General features: G+C 44.9%; 1 protein-coding gene across 7 annotated transcripts in view; it reads right to left on the reverse strand.

The window, feature by feature from the left end:
• Nucleotides 1–19,274, reverse strand: part of Tsc22d3 (TSC22 domain family member 3) — a 60,859-nt gene extending 41,585 nt beyond the window's left edge. Inside the window, exons 1-3 of one of the 7 annotated variants that reach the window (XM_013078343.3) lie at nucleotides 19,105–19,274; nucleotides 18,281–18,451; nucleotides 17,253–17,673 (exon numbers count right to left, since the gene is read on the reverse strand). In XM_013078343.3, coding sequence (XP_012933797.1) covers nucleotides 17,253–17,566 — 314 coding nt within the window. In that variant the 5' untranslated portion in view covers nucleotides 17,567–17,673; nucleotides 18,281–18,451; nucleotides 19,105–19,274. Of the gene's footprint in view, nucleotides 1–17,252; nucleotides 17,688–17,900; nucleotides 18,188–18,280; nucleotides 18,452–18,643; nucleotides 18,804–19,104 lie in introns of those variants that run through there. The other 6 variants (XM_013078340.3, XM_013078341.3, XM_004861457.4 and 3 more) reach the window with 6 other exon arrangements.
• Nucleotides 19,275–19,678: the final 404 nt, after the last annotated feature.

The raw sequence follows: 19,678 nt of genomic DNA on the forward strand, positions 1-19,678 counted from the left end.
ACAGCCCCCAGCTGTTTCTTTTTGTCCTCCTCCAAAATCTGGCCTCCTCTCCCTTCCTCCCTCAAATTCACTTCTGCCCTTGCCTCTCCTCCCTCAAATTCTCCTCCCTTTCTTTTTACTTTCCCATGGTCTCTAAGGTGCTAAGGAAGATTCTTTATCTTGCAGTACTCTTTGAAAACCAGTGTTCTGTGGAAATACTAAAATCCTTTTCAATTTTAGGAATCTATAATAGATTCAGATTAACAGAGTGGCCAGAAATCAATTAAATTACTGTTGGACAAATGAATTGAGCCAAGAAGGGGGCTAATAGTGAGGGCACAGGCTGATTAAGGACAGTTTGGCTGTGAGCAGGTGTCTGGACAGGTGGAGGGAGGTTCCCCTTCTACTTACTGTGTCCACTGCAATTTCCCCAGAAGTGGAGACACTGGTGGGTACAAGGTTGGCAGGTAATACTGTTGATGATCTGCCATATAGGGAACTCTCAGATACCAAGCCTGGCTTGGCAAGGAGGTGTTTGGCTAGTGAAATTTTACCGGTTATGGTTTATAGACTCTCACCCTATAACTCAGGGAGGTATAACCAATGCTGAAGGAATCTGAATGCAATGTCATATACCAAACAACACCCACCAAGCAGATTGGGTTTTGGTACATCATCTACCTGTTCTGGGGAAGGGTAGCTATATATATATATATATATACAGTGGTCTCCAGATTTTCTAAAGGGTCTTCACTGGGTCATACAGTGGTTAGTCTAGTGAGAGTTGTGATTTACCAAGAAAGTAGGCTTTTAATATAAGAAATCCGTCTAATCTCTCTTCTTAGGCTTTCTTTTAGATCTGGATATGAATTTTTTAAAAATGGATGTGAATATTTGAAATACACCTCCTTCCCATTTAATTGAGAATTTCTGAAAAAGTATATATGAAGAATTCAAGAAACAAGCCAAATTCAGTACCTTCATGTTGGGACTGATGCAGTCACTGGGAGATATTTGGTTAAAAGATTTGTTAGTAAGTTCATGTTAATGAGATCCTAAACTTCTTGGTTTTCATTACTATCCCAAGTCTACCATCTTTTGAGTTTTAGAAATTAAAGCTAATATTCTGTTCAGCTGGGGCCCCTGCTTGGGATCATGGCTCTTACACATTTATCATCTTTTTATTCTTGTTTTGTTTGTGTACGTGAATCCCCCTCTGCCCCCATACCATCATTTTGGTGTTCAGGTGTTCAATGATGGATACAAGTTTACGTATATACCATCCCAACACATCAAGATTTTAGAGGCATAGTTTCCCTAAATATCTGAGTTGGAAGAGACTCTAAAGACCATCTTTTCTCCCCCCCCCCCTTTATATGGAGGGAAAGCAGCCCACAGAAGGCCAGGAAGTTACTTACTCAAGTTCAAACATCAGACTGGTGGCAAAGTCTGCACTAAACCTAGATGGATTTTCTGGATCCAAATCTGACCCACTTTCTACCACCTCCATCTGTAATTCCTCTACGAATTGTGTCTCTGCCCCAGGCTCTGGGTTTTCTTTGAGCTGGGGCTCCTCTTGCCTTTCCACCTTCATCTCTGCTGGATAGGAAAACCTTGATTGCCTGGCTGAGGTTGGTTCCTTCCTCTCACTTTAGCAATCCCTTTCTCTCTCCTGTCATTCTCCTCTCTTCTCTCCTGTCTCTGTCTCCACTCCTCTTTTCTTCCCAATCCCCTCTTACCTGCAGGGCTTGAGAAGGAGCAATTGGAACTATTTCTCAGACTCCTAAGAAAAAGTATTCAGGGAGCTCCTGAGCCAGACTGGGCTGGCTAGGCTGTGGAGGCAGAGGAAGTTCCAGGCCCTGAATGCCTTGGGGGCTCCCAGGCTTTGAGGGAAAGCTGGAGCTGCTGGAGCAAGTGCTGCCCTCGGGATCTTCTGCCAAGCCTGGCTAGCTTCCTAAACTAACTCCAAGACTGAAGGAGAGGGCTAGATCCTGAGGAGAGGGACCCAGACAGAGGCTCTGCCAGCCAGGCCCTGTGGTTGGAACTTTCAAAAAGACCAATGTTTCAGCAACTGATTTCTTTCCTAACCTGAACAGCGGGCCTTTCTGTCCCCTTTGCATGACTGTGGCTGAGGCATGCAGCCCCAGCCTGAGCAGAAGCAGGTTTCCAGGGCTGGGGCTTCATAACACACAAACCACTGGTCAATTCCATTAAAATCAAATTAAAAAACACAGTTTTTTGCATCAGGTGAGCCTGAAGCTGGTCTTCTGGCATGGAGATGTATACCTACTGGGATGGGACAGGCATAGCTGTCTAGAGATGAGAAGTCAGAAGACCACTGCATCAGGAGACATTGTTTTTTTCTATCTAGCTGCTCACTAACTGGTTATTTGGTTTGGGGCAGATACCTACTCTACCTTGGGCTTCAGTTTCTTCATCTATAGTAGGAGGGGGTCAGACCAGATGACAGAACATTCCTACCAGTTCTGAGCGTCTATGCCTCTAAGGCACATATGGAGTTAGAAGGTGCTATAAACCAGCCTTGGGAGGGAGAAGCTCAAGTCTTAAAGAAATCGTCCCCAGCCCTATTGCCTTCCGAACCCCTTCCCCATTTGTGAGGAATGCCAGTAGGGCACCTTCATATGTATGTAGGTTTCCATCTCTGGTAAATGTGAAAGCTTGGGGTGTGTGGTGGTGCACACCTGTAATCCCTGCACTCTGGAAGGCTGAGATAGGAGGATCACAAGTTTGAGCCCAGACTGGGCAACTGAGTGACTTAGTGAGACACAGGTTCGAAATTAAAATAAACATTTTTTTAAAGGGATGGGGATGTAGTTCAGTGTGAAGGTCTTGGGTTCAATACCCAATGCCTTAAAAAAAATTGAAGCTCTTAGCAGCTCACCCCCCTCCACCTAACCCAGCAGGAGGGAAACTGGAAGTAGTCTCAGTCATTTATACCTGAGTATGAATGAGAGTTGAGAGAGTGAGCCTTGACAGGGAGAAAAGCTTGACAGATTGGGCTGGCTCTGGGTGGGAAAGGATACTTGAGTGACAGCACAAGGGTCAGTGAGAGAAAGCAAGGTTTGTTCTGTAGCACATATGACTTGCCTAATGATCGTGAAGGGATACCATGTGCCTTCTGGAAGCATCCTCTCACTTAACTTTCCAAACCACATTGCTACAAGTTTCCAGATGAGGAAATTGAGACCCTTAGAGAGGTCAAGCTCACAGTCTTGTCAATGGCTGTCCATCAGATGCAAAATCCCTATGCTTCATGAACACACCATAGTTAATGTCCTCTGAGCTACCTGGTGGCCCCTCCCGGGCCTTTTGAAAGCAGGGAAACTCACCACAGCTCCCCACAAGGACCAGAACCCTTCACCCCTCAGAGAGGGACAAGGAAAAGCAGAGGGGACCCTGATTCTCTAGGATCCCAGCTCTTCAGGACCAGGCTCTTGCTCAACAGCACCAAACACACTCTCAGCTAAAACTAGAAGATATTAGTGAAGCCTTGCATACACTTAAAGAGGAGACAGGACATAGAATTTTGGAGACATGCTCATTTCTGGGGTTTAGTTTCAAGAATGACTTTTAGCACATTAGTTCTTTTTCTGTTGTTTCTTTTTTGTTTTTGGGTACCGGGGATCAAACTTGGGACCTTGTGCTTGTGAGGCAAGTGCCAGAACCACTGAGCTAAATCCCTGGCCCAGCACATTCGTTCTCTATTCTCTTCACCCATCTCCATCCTATTTATCTGGCAGGTAATAAGCTCTTCAAAGACTTCCTGGTTCAGATTTTCAGTTTATAGGCCATTATAGTTGGTCCTTAGAAAAGCACTTTCCCTAAATCAAAGGTGCTCAATCTTGGCAATCAGAAAATTTCCGCCAAGGTTTGCTCCTATCTTACAGGGCTTCAGTGGGCCAGAGGAGCTTCAGAATCCACAACAGAGGGCAACAGTGGAGACTGGGTTCATTTTGCCTTTTCTTGCTACTGATTTTGGGGTAGCTATCACTAGCAGTGGGGCAAAGGCAAGGCCCAAGGTCTTAAGGTGAATTTTCTTCTGCAGATTTTCTAATCCCATGTGAGATCCCCTTAGCATCTGTGCTCTCCAGGTGTCCTGCACTTTTCCTTCATTATGATCAACTGTAATGATATCATTGTTTGTATATTTATGATTTGATATCGTCTACACCACTAAATTATAAGTTTTCTGTGGCAGAGATCCCCCATAGTTTGTTGTTTGCCATTGTATCCCCTGTGTCTAATCTTTGCTTTGTGTACAAAGAAGAAATCCTCTTCTCCACAAGTGCCTGGGGTAGGCGGTCTTATTTCACTGTTACTGGCATAGATATGCTCCCCAGATTTGTTAGAGTAGGTGATGGGAGCCCCCTGGAGACAAGAAGACCAAAGGATGCTGGAAGGGGCCCTGAAAGCTTCTTATTCCATTCTTCCACACCATTCAGTCACAGAGGAGTGTATGCTAGCTTTAGTGACTTGTCTCCGATAGAAAGTTCACTGACAATTTATTATTCAAGTATTTTTAAGAAAAGGCTTTTATCTTTCACATACGCATGATCCTTTTCCATAAAAGTACTTGCTCCTGACCCCTTTGCTTTTTCCAACTATCTTTCCTCTTGTATCTGTGGTCCTTATAATGTTCGCACTCTTTTATCCAGTTTTTTATTGTTACTATCAGCACCTTTCCTGTATTTTAAAATTACTTGTAACATCCCTTGGTAATTTTGTCTAGCTTCTCTGCATGCTTGTAGTCAGGAAGTTCTTTCTGCTATCTAATCTCAGTTCTTCATGCTACAGTGCAGGCCTGTTTCCTTCTGTTCTTTTCCCAGTGTGGCTGGGAAACAGCTAGTCACCATCTCTGAGTTGTGACTTTTCTTATACACTATTTGAAGATCATCTTCTTCTCTTGACCACCTCTGCCCCACCACCCTTAAACTTCTCTTAGAACAATAATCTTAGTTCCTTTAGCTTTGCCCAACAGGTCCCTCAAGGCCTAGCTTTTCTTCTTGTTGGTTAAACAAGTCCTGTTCCCTTTACCCTGACATTTCACAATTAGATCCTTTTGGACCACGCTGAGCTCTCAGTTATCACCTGCCTCACCACAGTGGTGGTGCCTCTTCTTTCAAATGAAAATTTCTTGGGGCCCTTGACCAATTTCGTTACCTTTCTCAGAGGTGGAGCCTCCCTTCCTTTCTACATTCAGGCTGTTTTTCAACCTGGACATATATCTGACATTTGCTGTCCAGAGAATTTACACCTTGGACTCCAGAAAGGAGGGTAGCCTGAAGCGCTGTGCCCCACTGCCTCTGTACAATGAGAAGCATTCATAGCTCAGAAGGCAGCCTGCAAAGGGGAAAAGAACTCCAGACCCGCCCTCAGCCTTTCTTTTTTCTGTACAGTAAATAATTTACAAAAACAAATTTTCCTCCCCACAGGCTATACTCACTTTATCACTGTTCCCCAGGGCCAGCCCTTACACATTTCCATACTGTCATGGACTATTTTTAGCATAGGATGACATGAAATAGTTAGTGCCCATGGGCTTCAAATTTATCTCTTACACTTGTCAGAATGTTGTTAGTTCTGCTTCTTTGGATCTACTGGCTACTCATGGCCCAGAAATATTCCTAGAGGTATGAAAGCTACCTATGTGGGATGATTTGAAGAATTCCTTAGAAAGTCCTCTGTCTGAAAATGTCTCCTTTGGCCTGAGTCTGATGATTAGAATTTGGGTATTAGAGATTCATTTCTTTAGCTCAGATATCACTTCCTCATGAAGTTCCTTTGTTATATTTGACAGAGCATATTCTTTTTCCCTCTTGGTACCTACTCAGTTTGTAATTACATGTTCATTAGTCTGACTGGTTAATGTCTGTCTCCCCCACTCCATTAACTATTCTAAGAGAGCTGAGAGTATGACTTCTTTATTTCCATTCTATCACTGGTGCCTAACATTGAGCCTGGCACATGGAAGGTGTGTAATGAATATTTGTTGTTGATTGAATCAGTTTATGAACTTGAACGTGAATTCTCCCAACTACTTGTAGGAAAAGATTGTGAGCATAGGTTTCTGAGATACTAATGGGAGAAGCAGAAAGCAAAGATGGAGAACTGACCCTGAACAGTACCCTTTTTCCTCAGTTTACCTAGGGCTGGTTCCTATTGCTACCCCAGCTCCCTCTCTTCCTGCCAACTTGAGGCTTCCTACCATTCTCAGTCCTACCCTAGGGCCTTTGCTTGGGGCAGTGTAACTGGGGAAGAGGGTTTAAAAAAAATTTTTTTTTGAGATAGGGTCTCACTATGTAGTCCAGGCTGGCCTCGAACTCATGGCCATCCTTCTGCCTCAGCCTTCAGAGTGCTGGGATCACAGGCGTACACCACCATGCCTGGCTAGAAGAAGCGTTTGATCAAGGTGCAAACAAGGTTAAAATGACATCCTGTGCAGCCACATGTACCTTTTTTCCCCACTTGGGCAAATGGTATATACATGTGTGTGTATACAGAGACATTCCTCATTTAACAAATGAGTTACATTCCTGGGACTAGGTCGTTAAGTGAATTGGTCGCTAAATGAGGACTTGTATATAGTACGTACATTACAATATTCAGAACAAAGAAATGGTCAAAGGAAACTTCAACCTATGACTTTTCTTGTATTTGCATAACTCTTACATGCAGTACTGTAATGTATAACAGAACAAAATTACTATAATGTACACTACAATCAGTAAAAATTATAGTACTGTATAACAAGGTATACTGTACAAAAAAGACATAGGCACTATAAAAATGTACAGAACTGTACCAAAAAAAGACTGGTCTTAAGTCTGAACAGTTGTTATACGGGTAGGTTTATGTTAAATGAGGAATATCTGTATATATGTGTGTGTGTATGTGTGTGTGTGTATATATATATATATATGTCTGCCTATCTATCCATCCATCCATCTATCCTCATTTTTGTGGCAGCACCTTGACACTGTCTTGTTTCTGTTATCTATCTCAGAAGAGCCCTTGTAGAGACTGAGGCTGGAGATTCACAGATACGAAGTCATAGCCGCCAGGCTCTTCTGGTGCCCACCCTTGACTGTACACTCAAGCTCACCCCTCCTGGGCTTTCTCCAGGCATAAGTGAGAGGTGCCTTCCTGCTCTCAGGCACTGAAGGCCTACACCTGTTCAAGGATAACCCATCTTCCTAAGGAGAGAGTATTAGAGTTCCAAATTCGGAAGGAGCAATGAGGTAGAGGGCCAGGGTGAGGCTTTCTTTCTTGTTCCTGAAGCTTGGTGACTCTGGGTTCCAGCCCAGGAAGAATCAAGCTTTCCCACCTCAGGCCAGCCCCTTCCTTCGAGGAGCACTGCTGGACTGGGAGTTCTCTTCCCCTCTCCTAATCAGAAAGCCTTGCAGCCAGCCAGCCAGCTTCCCACCTGCCAAAGCCAACTCATTCTTTAAGGCTCTGCAGGAAGCCGCCGCCATAAAGTGTCTCCCTTCCTAGTTTGCTTTGGCACCGTCCAAGCTCTGTTCAGCTCTAGGTCTGTCCCTCAAGGAGGAGACCCAAATGGCCTCTCAAAGGCTTGTGGCTGCTTCAGTTTTTTGTTTGCCACAGGCCTCAGGTGCAGCTGCTCCACTTGTCCTAGCTACACTCTCAGCTCCTCACACACCACTCCTAGCTCTATTCCCCATGTTCTGCATAGTGCTTTGCAGGGCAGGCAGGCATTCAGTAAATGTGCAGTCAGTTCTCAATAAATAGCAGACCGGCTGGGGATTTAGCTCAGTGGTGCCATGGTCTGCCTTGCAAGTGCAAGGTCCTGAGTTTGATCCCTGGTACCAAAATAAATAAATAAATAAATAAATAGCAGACCCTTGGTTAATAAATGATGGATTAATTAAATGAAGTGCTTAGTTTCTCAGTATAATGCTGAATGAGGTGCTGTTATCATTCATTTCTCTGTGTATTTGGGCAGGCAGATTACTTTAAAACCAAGCAGTTCTTTTTCTTATTCTTTTCTTTTTTCTTTTCTATTCCCCCCTTTTAAACCTGCTACTATCTGCCAGAGAGAATAGGGAGAAGTGAATGAAATGTGGTGCTAGAGGACTAGGATGGGTTCCCAGCAAGGGAAATTCTCCACCTCCATCTCTAGCCCCACAATTTTCACTGATTCTGACTGTGATGTGGGGGACTCCAAGTGCCCAGCTCTCTTGAGCTCTGAGATGTTGATCTTGGGCTTGTCCAAGATCTCACAAGTCTGAGGTTTGGATTTAAATTATGCCTGTTGGTAAATCCCAAACCACTTGTTTTATTTTGCTTCCCAGTTTCTTCTTCTCTTTCTCTTAGATTGGAGGGCAGTGTCCTCACTAAGCCTGTGAGCCACTTACCTGGTGGCAACACAATGGGACAGGCTGGGGCAAAAACAGGGAGAAGAGGAGGAGCTACAGCTTAGTCCAAACTTTAAGCCAATGGAATATCAGATTGATGGGGGATATTGTGTTATAGGTAGATTAGTTTACTAGAGAAGTATGTGATAGAATTCAGTCATTCAGCTAGTAATGTAATTTTCTGAATAGGCCAGGAAGACAGCTAAGAATCATCAGAAATCCAGGTCAGCCTGGGGACTTTGAGACTTCGTGGAGAATGGACCGAGAATTGTCTCTTGAAGATTCTTCCTTTAAATAGCTCCTCCAGCTTCTGATAAATATTTCCACCTGATGTTAAGTTAGCTTGGGGTCCCCAGAACTAGTTCTTGAACCAACCAGTAGACACAAAAGGAGGAAGGATTTCTGAGACCTGTTCTGGGGTTCCTCCATGCATCATGCCATTTCTTGAGCATTATCAAGCAAAAGCAGGAGAACCTCCCCAGTGTCTCAAACAAAATTAAGTGCACTGTAGCTCACCTGTCTGCTCACATTTTATGCTGAGTGTGGGGGCTAAGGAGGACCACTTTTGAAGGTTTCTTTTTCTTTTCTTTTTTTTTTTGTTTTGGTACTGGGGATTGAACTCTCGGGACTATGAGCTTTTGAGGCAGGCGGCAGAACCCCTGAGCTAAATCCCCAGCCCTGAGGAGGATTGCTTTTGCAGCCTGGCACTTACCTCTGACCAGACTATTCTCTCGACACAGGGGAGAGTAGGCTTTTCCTTGGAAAGTGTGAGTTCTACTCAGACTCCCAGCAGGCTTCCGAATGCCTGCCCTCAGGGAAGCCAGCACTGAGCAAGCAGAAGCTTGATGCTTTAGTGACTTGGCTCTGTTATAAAAGGCACTACAAGAGATTTGAGTCAGGGCCCTCAGGCTATCCTAGACTAAGCCCATTCTGGGAGTCTGGCAGTACTGAAGGAGGGGTGTGTGGTGGTGGGGGGCAAGCCAGGAAAGAACCATTGAAGTCACTTCCCTTCTTCTCACTTCTCACTCCACTTTTACTCAGAGACAGCGGCAGCCAATCACTAGCTGAGATAGTGCGGAGTAGTGGGAATCCTAGCCAGACCCTTAAGCTGTGAACAGATGCTTTCCAGCTCCCCCAAAGAGAACACAAGAGGAAGTGAATTGAATACTCAAGGCTATTTATATTTTTTGGTTTTCTTTGTTTGTTTTTTTGAGACAGAGTCTCGCTGTGTAGTCCAGGCTGGCCTCGAACTCATGGGAATCCTTCTGCTTCAGCCTCCCCAGTGCTGGAATTACAGGTGTTGGTCACCATGCCTGGCTCAAGGCTATTTTTTTGAGTAAATTCTTCCTTCAAGAAAGGATAGGTAGGGGCAGGGGATTTAGCTCAGTGGTTTTGCCGCCTGCTGCGCAAGCGCAAGGATCCGAGTTCGATTCCCGGTACCAAAAAAAAAGAAAAGAAAGGATAGGGAAGGTCCCTGTGATGCTTTGTCTGTAGGTAGGGGCCCACTTTTTGAGGAAAGTGACTACCTGGAGAGGAAGGCTAATAGTGTGCCTGGATCATCACTGACCAAGCCTGCTTCCAGCTCTGATTTTCCCTTCATCTAGTGTCTGCTTCCCATTCAGTCTCCTGTGCTGGCTGCAATCTTACACCTCTAAGACCACTTCCAAAAGTAATAGCTACTTTAGGGCAGGGAGTTTTAGCTTGAAGGTACAAGTGAACTTGCCTTGGCTGCTAAAAAGATTCTTTCTTTCCTGGTATAGCATTTGTAAGTTTGCTTTCTGCTCTCAAAGACCCCATTTTATCCCCACTCCAACTTCTTAGCTAAGCTGGATTTCAGCATGGTAGACAATAGCCTCCAGAAGCCATTTTTCCCTGAGCTGACTCCTCAACACATCTAGGCTGCTCTGAGACTAGGATCTAGTCTTCTCACCTTCATAGGGATCCTGCTAGCCCATGGAGTTCCATGGAAGGCCTTATCTGCAAAAGCTGTATCACTATAGTGAAGTCCTAACCCTTGTCCTATTATTACAAACATCTGGATGGCACAGTACATCTTGGGCCAGTATTACTCTCCTCATCGAAAAGGGAAATCTCATCTTTTTGACCCCTGTGGTCATGGAATGCTCTCTCCTGAGACCATTGAGCATACAAAATGCCACACCAAATGAATTTAAGCTTTAGTCTCACTCAATACATTGGTTTCTCCAGGGCTCAAGAGACTACTGCATGATACCAACTGATGTATTACGTAAACCCAGGCTGCTATGGCAGACTATGGCTTTGCAATTATCTTGAGGGATGCCTTACATAAGAGGAGAAAGTTCAGGTAGGAGCAGAATCATGATGAGCAAATACAGTGCAACAGTCACCACCAGATGCAGACATGGCCTACCTCATTCCTCTCAACTGACCTACCAGGTGGCGGCAAGACCTCTGCAGGGCTCTATCACTCAGGGAGCCTAGAAACTGTCAGCTTTGGCTATACACATGCATCTCCATTCACTTAAGACTTCCTGGTTCCAGAACCAGGTCTGGAAAGGAGCCAACACTTGACCTGGAATTGAAAGCTTGTCAGTCTATCTGTAAGTACAAATATCAGCAGGAGTGTTAACCTTTTCTTCAGGCAGGGAGGGAAAATAAGGTCACCCTGAAAAGAGTTATTTTCTAAGATATGGTCTCACATGGGTCTACTCTGGGATAAAACCAAGAGTAGATGAAATCTGTGATCTGTTCTTACTACCTTTCTTTAAGAGCATGAACTTTCCAACCATACTCCTTGAGCTCTCATGCTTCTTAGAGCCTACACTGCAGCAGTCTACCCAAGATAGGCCTTTCCTGAACTCCAGCACTGTCTCTCCACCTCTCCCATAGAACTTTACTCCCAGTGATCTGTCATGCTGTCTGAAGGTCTGAGAAACAAATCCACACAAAGTAGTCAATTACAAGTCATGGTGTCACATGTTATTCTTTTAAAAGGCATGCCAGATCCCGGCCACTCATGAGAGATACATACCAAAACTTTTGCCAGTCTCCAGCTTATGAACATTCTGAAAGCATATCATTTCCCCAGCTAGCAACATAACTTTGCTAAACTTCTTAGGTTTCTTTTCATTGTAATCATTAGCACTAGCAGCTGACTCAGAGAGTGGAATATTCTCAAAGAAATAGACATTTCTTTATTTTGTGAGAGTGATTAGATCAGTGTAGGCTGACCATGAGCAGAGGACCAAAAATTATGTTGAAAAGTAGGTACTGGGCAATGTCACCCTGAAGTAAGTTCCCAAAATAACTGAAAACAATAAGTGGAACAGATACTTATACACCAGTGTTCATAGCAGCATTTTGTTTTTCAGTATTGTGGTTGAACCCAGGACCTCCGCACTGAGTTACATCCCCAGCCTTTTTTTTTTCATTTTTTGAGATAAGAGCTTGCTAAGTTGCTAAATTGCCCAAGTTAGGCTTAAACTTCTGATCCTCTCAGCATCCTAGAGTGATGGGATGACAGGTGTGCACCACCATGCCCAGCCATAACAGCATTCTTCACAGTAACCAAAATGTAGAAACAACCTAAGTGTCCACTGATGGATGACTAAATAAACAAAATGTGTTAAATCCATACAATGGAATTATTACTCAGTCCAGAAGGAGTGAAGTACTATTACTTGCTACAAAACGGATAAACCTTGAAAACATTAAGCTAAGTGAAAGAAGCCAGACCCAAAGGCCATATGTTGTATGATTCCATTTATGTGAAATACCCAAAATAGGTAAAGTCATAGAGACAGAAAGTGAAACAGAGGTTACTAGGGGTGTTGGAGTGGCCAATGGGATGTTATTGCATAGTTTCTGTTTGGGATGATGACAAAGTTCTGGAAATGATAGTTTATATATGTACTTAAAATGAAATGGCAAAATTATATATATATATATTTTACCACAGTATACTATATTATATACAATATGTGAATATAAAATACATAACACACACACTCATATATACTAGCGGGTGCTCGTAATGTGCCAGGCTTACTCCTCAGTAAAAAGATTGGCCTCCACACACTAGCCTCCTAGCACATGAGATTCACTTCTGAGCCTCAGCAAAAGAACAATTTCTTACATGTCAGGGTTCTCATGAGGTATCCAATCCATGAATATAAAGACTGCAAAGGCATTGTGTTTTTAATGGAGACTGTCCCTCAATTCAAGAGTACTTCTTCTTTGTCAGACCATTAGACACTCAGGAAATAGCTATTTTAAATTACTTTGGGCTAAGGAAGGACTTTCAAAGCTTGATACCAAAAGCAAAAATCACAAAGGCAAAGAATGGCAGGCTTAACCACATAGAAACCCAAAACCTCTCTGTGGCAAAGAATTCTATCCTTGAAATCAAATGGTAAATTAGTTGACAAAAGGTTGCAATCTCTAATTCAGCGTTTCTCACGGTGTGGTCTACATACCACTGGTGCTATGGGAGGGAGTTTTGGTGCAGGACAGAGAACTGAATCTTAAATGGTATGAATTTAAACACTACAGTAGGCAGCCCTTCATATCACACCATGCAAGTGGCTACCTCCTCAGAAGCCAGGTCCAGGAATATATAATATGAAATTATTAATTCTAAGACTCAATTAAAGCTCAATTATTTTTATGTAAACTTTTCTTGAAAACCTGATTTCTGAATCTACATCCTTCCCCTATGTTACTATGTATCAGCTCAACAGAGAATATTAAATGAATTAGCACACATAAGGCAATCAGAAATATTCGCTATTATTACTATTTTCTGAGCATTTACATTTGGAAACCAGTTAGTGCCAGGTCAGATGCTTAAAGACAGAATACGAGAGCTTTTGGAGCTGAAGAGTGATCAAGATTAAAAATAATTTAGACCACACTGGGCAGGCATGCTTTGGAGCGAAGGGGAGAAGAGAGTTGATTTAAAAGTTTTGGGTAAAATCTTAGAAATAAATATGAGGTTACAACAACAATCACAACAGAATATTGCCAACATTTCCATTCCAGCTTGTTATACCTATCTTATAGATCAGATAAAGTCCTTCAAATGTCAACTTATGAAGTTTTTCATATGTTGTATTTAAATTGGAAACTTCAGCGGTTTTCCCAGTACATTCTATCTCCCACTTAAATTTTCTGGCATTAGAAGCATATTCAAATGACAAAGAGAGTCTCCTAATAATAGGGCGATTAACTAACCCAGGTTCCCTGGGACTGTCCCAGTTTGATTACCAGAAGTCCTGTGTCCCAGGGCCAGGATGGGTGGTCCCCTTACCTAATAAGGACATTTTGACCAGTTAGAAACGTTCTGGGCTCACATTTACGTCTGTTTCACAGGTGATATTTAGTGTTCTAGCAATTTCTTTAGTGTTTAGTTCTCCAGTGTTTTTAGCAATTCTTTCTTCATAAACAATCCATACACTCCAGAATTCATGACGTCATTTGCAGTCTTGGGTCTGCTCCTCATTGTGAAGCATTGGGCAAGTTACTTAATTTTTCCAAGTCTCAGTTTCTTTCTTTGTTTAAAAATTTATATTTATACAAGAACATATTCACAAATGTTTATACCATCTTTATTTTTTTATTTTTTTATTTTTTGCAGTAGCGGGGATTGAACTCAGGACCTTGCGCTTGTGAGGCAGGCTCGGTGCCGATGAGCTAAATCCCTGGCCCTCAGTTTCTTTCTTTAAAAATAAAAAAGGTTGATATTTTATCAGGTTTCTATAAATATTAAATGAGATTATAAAGATAAAATACTTAGTACACATTATTAATGTATAATAAATGTTAGCTATTAACTTTGTGTTTATTAGTTACATAACACAAGACTGAAGGGATGATGTTTGAAACACACCCCTTAAAAAATAAATAAAATAAAACACATCCCTTCCCCCCAATAGTTCAAAAACAACATTTACAAACTAACAGGCTGCATACCCATTACCATACATAGCACTGCCCATCAGGACTTCTCTCAGCCTACTAGAGTTACAGCATGTGATTAAAACTTTAAAAAAAAGAACAGCCATACTTAAACCCAAACATATCCCTCCTCTCAAATTGCCTACGCTTTTGTACTTCAAGGAAGCCAAGAGCTAAGCTGGGATCCAGGGATAGGTCAAAGCAAACAAAACAGATATAAATGAAGAATGTATCCTGCCCTCTTTCCAAGAATATGGGAGCCCAAAAAGCAGAGGAATGGGCTGCAGAATGAGGGGTGGGGACAGGAACTTTTCTAGCATAAGTGGTAGCCTTGAAAGTCCACAAAGGCCGGGTGTGGTGGCATATGCCTGTAATCCCAGCACTCAGAAGGCTGAGGCAGGAGGATTGCTGTTAGTTCAAGGTCAGCCTGAACTGCATAGCAAGACCTTGTCTCAAAAAAAAAAAAGTCCACAAGGGAAGAAGACATTCTAACAGGAACCTGAAATGCCTAATCGTGAGAAGGCACGAGAGTAAACCTGATGGCTGAAATATGAAGACAGAAATCCAGGCAATTAAATGAAGGGAGGAAATATTCACTTAGGAGAAAGTTACTCAGTCCAGACACTGGAGAAATCCAACCACTAGCAATAATGGGCACCTAGTGTGCTAATGAGCATGTTATTCGGGGCAAAGCCTAAACTGAATTTGGAATCTCCAATCTCTAAGGTGCCAGTTGTCAAGGAAAATGAGAGAATGATTTGTACTGCTAGAATTAATAAGGTTGTTACCACAAGACCCTGTCATTCACACCTCAGCCTCAAGGAAGCCTGACAAGCCTCTTGGTTTGTTCTTCAGTGGTTTAGGACACTGAGTTGTTCTGATCTCAGGAGGCAGGGTGCTCGGGTGCACCTGCCCAACAGTTCACCCTCCTACCTCAACCAGTGCCTTTAATACCCCTCAACCGGACTCTGTAGCATTTCCAGGCTTTCCCAAGAACCAAGTATCAGTACACCAGTGTCACTGGAGTGGATGATAAGAGGTCTTTCCATTCAAGAAACCCAAACAACCAAGATACTCCCTAGGTATAGCACAAATGAACACTTTGATTTCAGGCTCCCATCCTCACACCTCGCTCAGCCAGATCTAATCCACCTAGGCCCAGAATCTAGGCCCAGAGGAAGCATCCTCCTCTCATACTTCACCTAACCCCCCCAGGGTGAGGGGAGTTTCTCTTCCAGTTGAAAGAATGCAAATACTATGGGCCACTCTTTCAAGTTTTTCCACACCCTACTCCAGCTGCCACTCTCCAACAGAGCCCAGATCATTAGGATCCTGTTAGGGATTTTACTTCGCAGGGTTTCAGCATCTGTGGGCTGAATACACTTGTAGTAATCTTTTATCAGAAATGAAGATTCTCTTGAAACCTGTTTCTTCCATGGTTTGGTTTATTGTGGACAATGAGATAATTTGACACCTAAAGTGAAGTAATAGATGGGAAAGGGTCTCAATGGCATTGAAAATGCCTGAGACATACAACTTGTTCTGATGACACTAACAAAGTTAGCTTGTCCATGCCTGGAACCACTGGGGCTGAAGTAAGAATGAGGCAATGGTGGATTCACCTTGGGACAAGGGAGGAAAACCAGATCTTCGCAGTTAAGTTAGGGTAGCTCTTGCCTTTCTCAATTGCTTTTAGATTTTCCTGTTTGAGGCTTAGTGCCACCCAGGTATTTTGTGAATGCTCAGTATTTCTTATAATTTAGGAATACCTGCCCATGACAAAGAATCTCAGTTCCAAGGAACCTTAGAGAGCTCAGAGAGGTCAGACAACTTACTCAGGCCCACCCATGAAGGGAGGGACATAACCTGTACTACATCCAGGTCTTCCATAGTGGGAATGTCTTTCTCTTGCATAACTATGTCATTGAGTATATTTTTGCTTTTATTCTAAAGGCATCCTGTGTACACACACACACACACACACACACACACACACATGCACACACACACACACACACACACTAAGAATACCAAATTCCATAGTAAGGTTTCCTGAAGTTCCCCCTCCCCAATTCACACTGCCTCAGTTGTTAAGCTGTTCTCACCAGAACTTCTCAGACTGGGGGACAGCAGCCACTTTGGATATGTTTGGATTGTGTTTCTTTCCTCCCCTCTCCCTTCCTTCCCTCCCCAGAAAGATTTTTAGAGTCTGACCTACACTGGAATGTATGCCTGCATGGAGGATGTGGATTCATCCACTCTCCTGCCACATGCAGCTCTTGAGGCATGTAAGATGTCCTAGGTTACTCTCCAGAGTTGTATTCTGCCTGCATTCAAAATCAAAGGCCATGATCTATAGAGGAGGTGGGAGCCCCCCACCCCCACCCCATCTAGACTCTCAAGAAATTCTCACAAGTCTCTAGTTTTTATTTCTCTCCTTGCACCTTCCAAGACCAGCAGCAGCCTAAGCCTAATTTGTCCTGATATTTTGCTTGTCCTGTCAGTCAGGGCCACTAAGTAATTTAAAAGCCATTTCAGTTTTGTTCGGAGTCTGAACATTTAGAAATGAGCTTCTGAGTAGGGTGGAACTCAGACTACAAGAGGAACTCCAAGAGGACATCACAGTAGAATCTCCTAAAGGGGTGTGGAAATGTATGCATTGGAGAAGGGGTAGTATGAATAGCTACCTCTAAATCACAGAGTCTGCCCACCTCTTGGGCCACAGCGTTCTTGCATTCTGATGAAACTTCATAGCACCCTTCCAGTCTCACACCTGCTAGGCCTCCCCTAAGCTATGCAAGACTCCAGGTAGCCAAAAGTCCAGTCAAGGTAGCCTGTGAGCCTGATCTCCCAGTGCCCCTGGTGAATTTCCTGGTTTCCCCTTTTTGTCTGAGGCAAAGGTCTAGGAGACACTGGTGCATGCAAAGGCGAATAACTACCCACCTGTGGAAGAAGAGCAGGATGGACAGCATGGTTTGGTCGATGTTACGATTGCAGATGCCCTCGTTGATCAGGTAGCAGGGGTCTCGAAGTACAGGCTCTAGCGAATCTTGCCGCATTATGCTATTGAGCTTGTCAGTATTGAGGTTCTCAAATATCAACTTCTCCTGCAGCTGCCTAAAGTTGCTCACGGTAGGGCTGCCCTGGTTCTCCCCACTGTTGCCTTGCTGGAGCCCGCTCCGGTGGGCCAGGTCCAGGCAGCAGTTGCAGCAGTCAAGGCCGATAGGTGAGCGGCAGTCGATCTTGGACCGGGCCATGTTCTCAGGCTTGGGAGCTTCAGACTCAGGAGCTGCCCGGCCTTCGAGGTCAAGGAAGGCTGGCAGGTGTGTGCCCGCCGGGCTAGCCTGAGGGGACTCCAGATTGCCTGGAAAAGACAAGCTGTGAGGACAAGAGTTGGAAATTAGCGACTAAAGCCAGCCACCCTCAGCCCCTCGGTTCAGGCCCTCTTCTGGTTGTACTGCTAGGGGTGCGAAAAGAAACAGCTGGACAAACAGCTCTGAGCTGATCCTCCGGGCTCACTTCCTTCCCCCCATTCCCCGCCCCAGGCTAGGGCCGCCCTGTTGAGGTTCCACACGCGGTCCCAAGGCAGACCTAAATTTTCCAAGTGTGTTCGGGGTTCGGGGAGGACCCGAGGCTGCAGGAAGGGCGGGCAGCAGGAGCAAGGCAGAAGGAAAGCTGGGGCGCGCCCTCGCTCCCTCCCTCTTCTCCGTCCCTTCCAGGCTCTCAGGCTCTCGGGCTCCCTAGGGCTGTGCTGGCTAAGCGGTGGCAGGAGCCCAGAGCGAGTGAGCGAGCCGCACGCCTCCTAGTCAGCACCGGGCTCTGACAGCATGTAAATTAGCCGAGGGGCCAGCGGAGGACAAGCCGCCGCTTCCCTAGCGAGCGCGGGCCAGGCGGGCTCTGTGTCGTCCCCTCAGCCCGCCCGCCCACGCGTCCGCCCGCCCGCACCCTAACGCCCACGCGTCCGGTCGCACCCTGGCCAGCGCTCCAGTGGAGCCCCGCCGGGCTTCCCCCTTCTCCGCGTGCCCAGAGCCTCGGTTCGGGCTTCCTCAGTGCTCAAGGCGCATCCCGACAGAAAACTGCAAAGCGGCCCGTCCGGAGCGAGCGCCGCGCCTCCCCGAACCTTCGGCCTCGTGGGTCTCCAGCTGAGGGAAGGCAAACGTTTTTAGTCCCACTGCGCAGGAGTCCCCCTACCGGAGAAAAGCCGTGCCGAGGCGCGCGAGCGCGCCGAGCCTTTAAACCTCCGCCCCCTTAAAACCGATTTTGGGGGCCGCGAAGAGCGGCCGCCTCTGCAGAGTCTGAGCGCCAGGGAAACAGCAGGAATACCCAATAAATACCTTAAGCAAAACTCATAGAAGTACGCTCAAACTCTCCTCAGTTTCTGTCCCTTTCTCCTCTCTTCACTTATCCTGGGCTCCTTTTCCCCACCTGCCCTCTCCCCTCTTCCCAGTCCCAGTTTCCTGGAATGCTTGCTCCCCAGCAGGCTTCCCTCTACTCTGCCCCTTCCTTCTCTGTGCTTCTACTTTGCACTATTTCTGTTTCCTCTTTTCCTTTTTCCTCTTTACTCATTTCCTCTATTTTCTCCGTTTCCTCTTCCTCACTTTCCTCATTTTTTTCCTCCTTTTCTCTATTTCTGCACTCCCCTGCCTCCTTTTCTCTTTCTCTTCTTTTCTTTCGTCCCCCTTCAATCCCTCAGTTTATCCCCCCCCCCTTACTTCCCTCACCTCAGCACTCCCTCTTTCTCCTCACTTCTCTTAACTACTTTTCTAAACTTGTTCTCCCTCTTTCAGACCGCTACCTGGCATTTTAGGTGATCTGTGGCCTCCTCACTCTTTCCCTTTTGAGAAACGAGGTAATTCTCCGTTCACCAGCCTGCGCTCGCTGGGGAACTGAGAGACGCCTCCCGAACCCCCAGGCAGAGGGATCCGAGAGCAGGAGTCTCAAGCAGAGGTGAAGAGAGAGGGCGCACGGGCGTCCCGGGGCAATGTGGTGCTGTGGCTCTTACTCCAGGTTTGTGGGAGGTGGGGATTTGTTGCGAGGACGAAGTGGTAGGCTTCTAGGGTGTCTCAGAACTTGGAGACTTGGAATACGTTGAATGTGTAAGATTCAATAATTATTGGTTCCTGGAAAAATTAAAAATAGTCACAGTGTTCACTTTTCATATAAAACAAATAGATTTCAATTTCAGCACTCCCCCCTTCCAATCGCTTTAGTCCTGGGTCCTCAGCATTTGAAATACGGTACTATATACTGCCATCTTGTGCCTGAGATATGAAAAGGGTCTGTGCTTGCGTCGCAGAGTTCCATCTTTGAGAGACACTAGAGGTGCCTCCTGGTGGAATCCACAGTGCGTTGGTTCTCAGAAGAGGCAG

Source organism: Heterocephalus glaber, unplaced genomic scaffold (genome assembly GCF_053883595.1).
Source record: "Heterocephalus glaber isolate CG9 unplaced genomic scaffold, H.glaber_assembly_v1.0 deba00001613, whole genome shotgun sequence".
In the NCBI taxonomy this organism is placed as follows: domain Eukaryota; kingdom Metazoa; phylum Chordata; class Mammalia; order Rodentia; family Bathyergidae; genus Heterocephalus; species Heterocephalus glaber.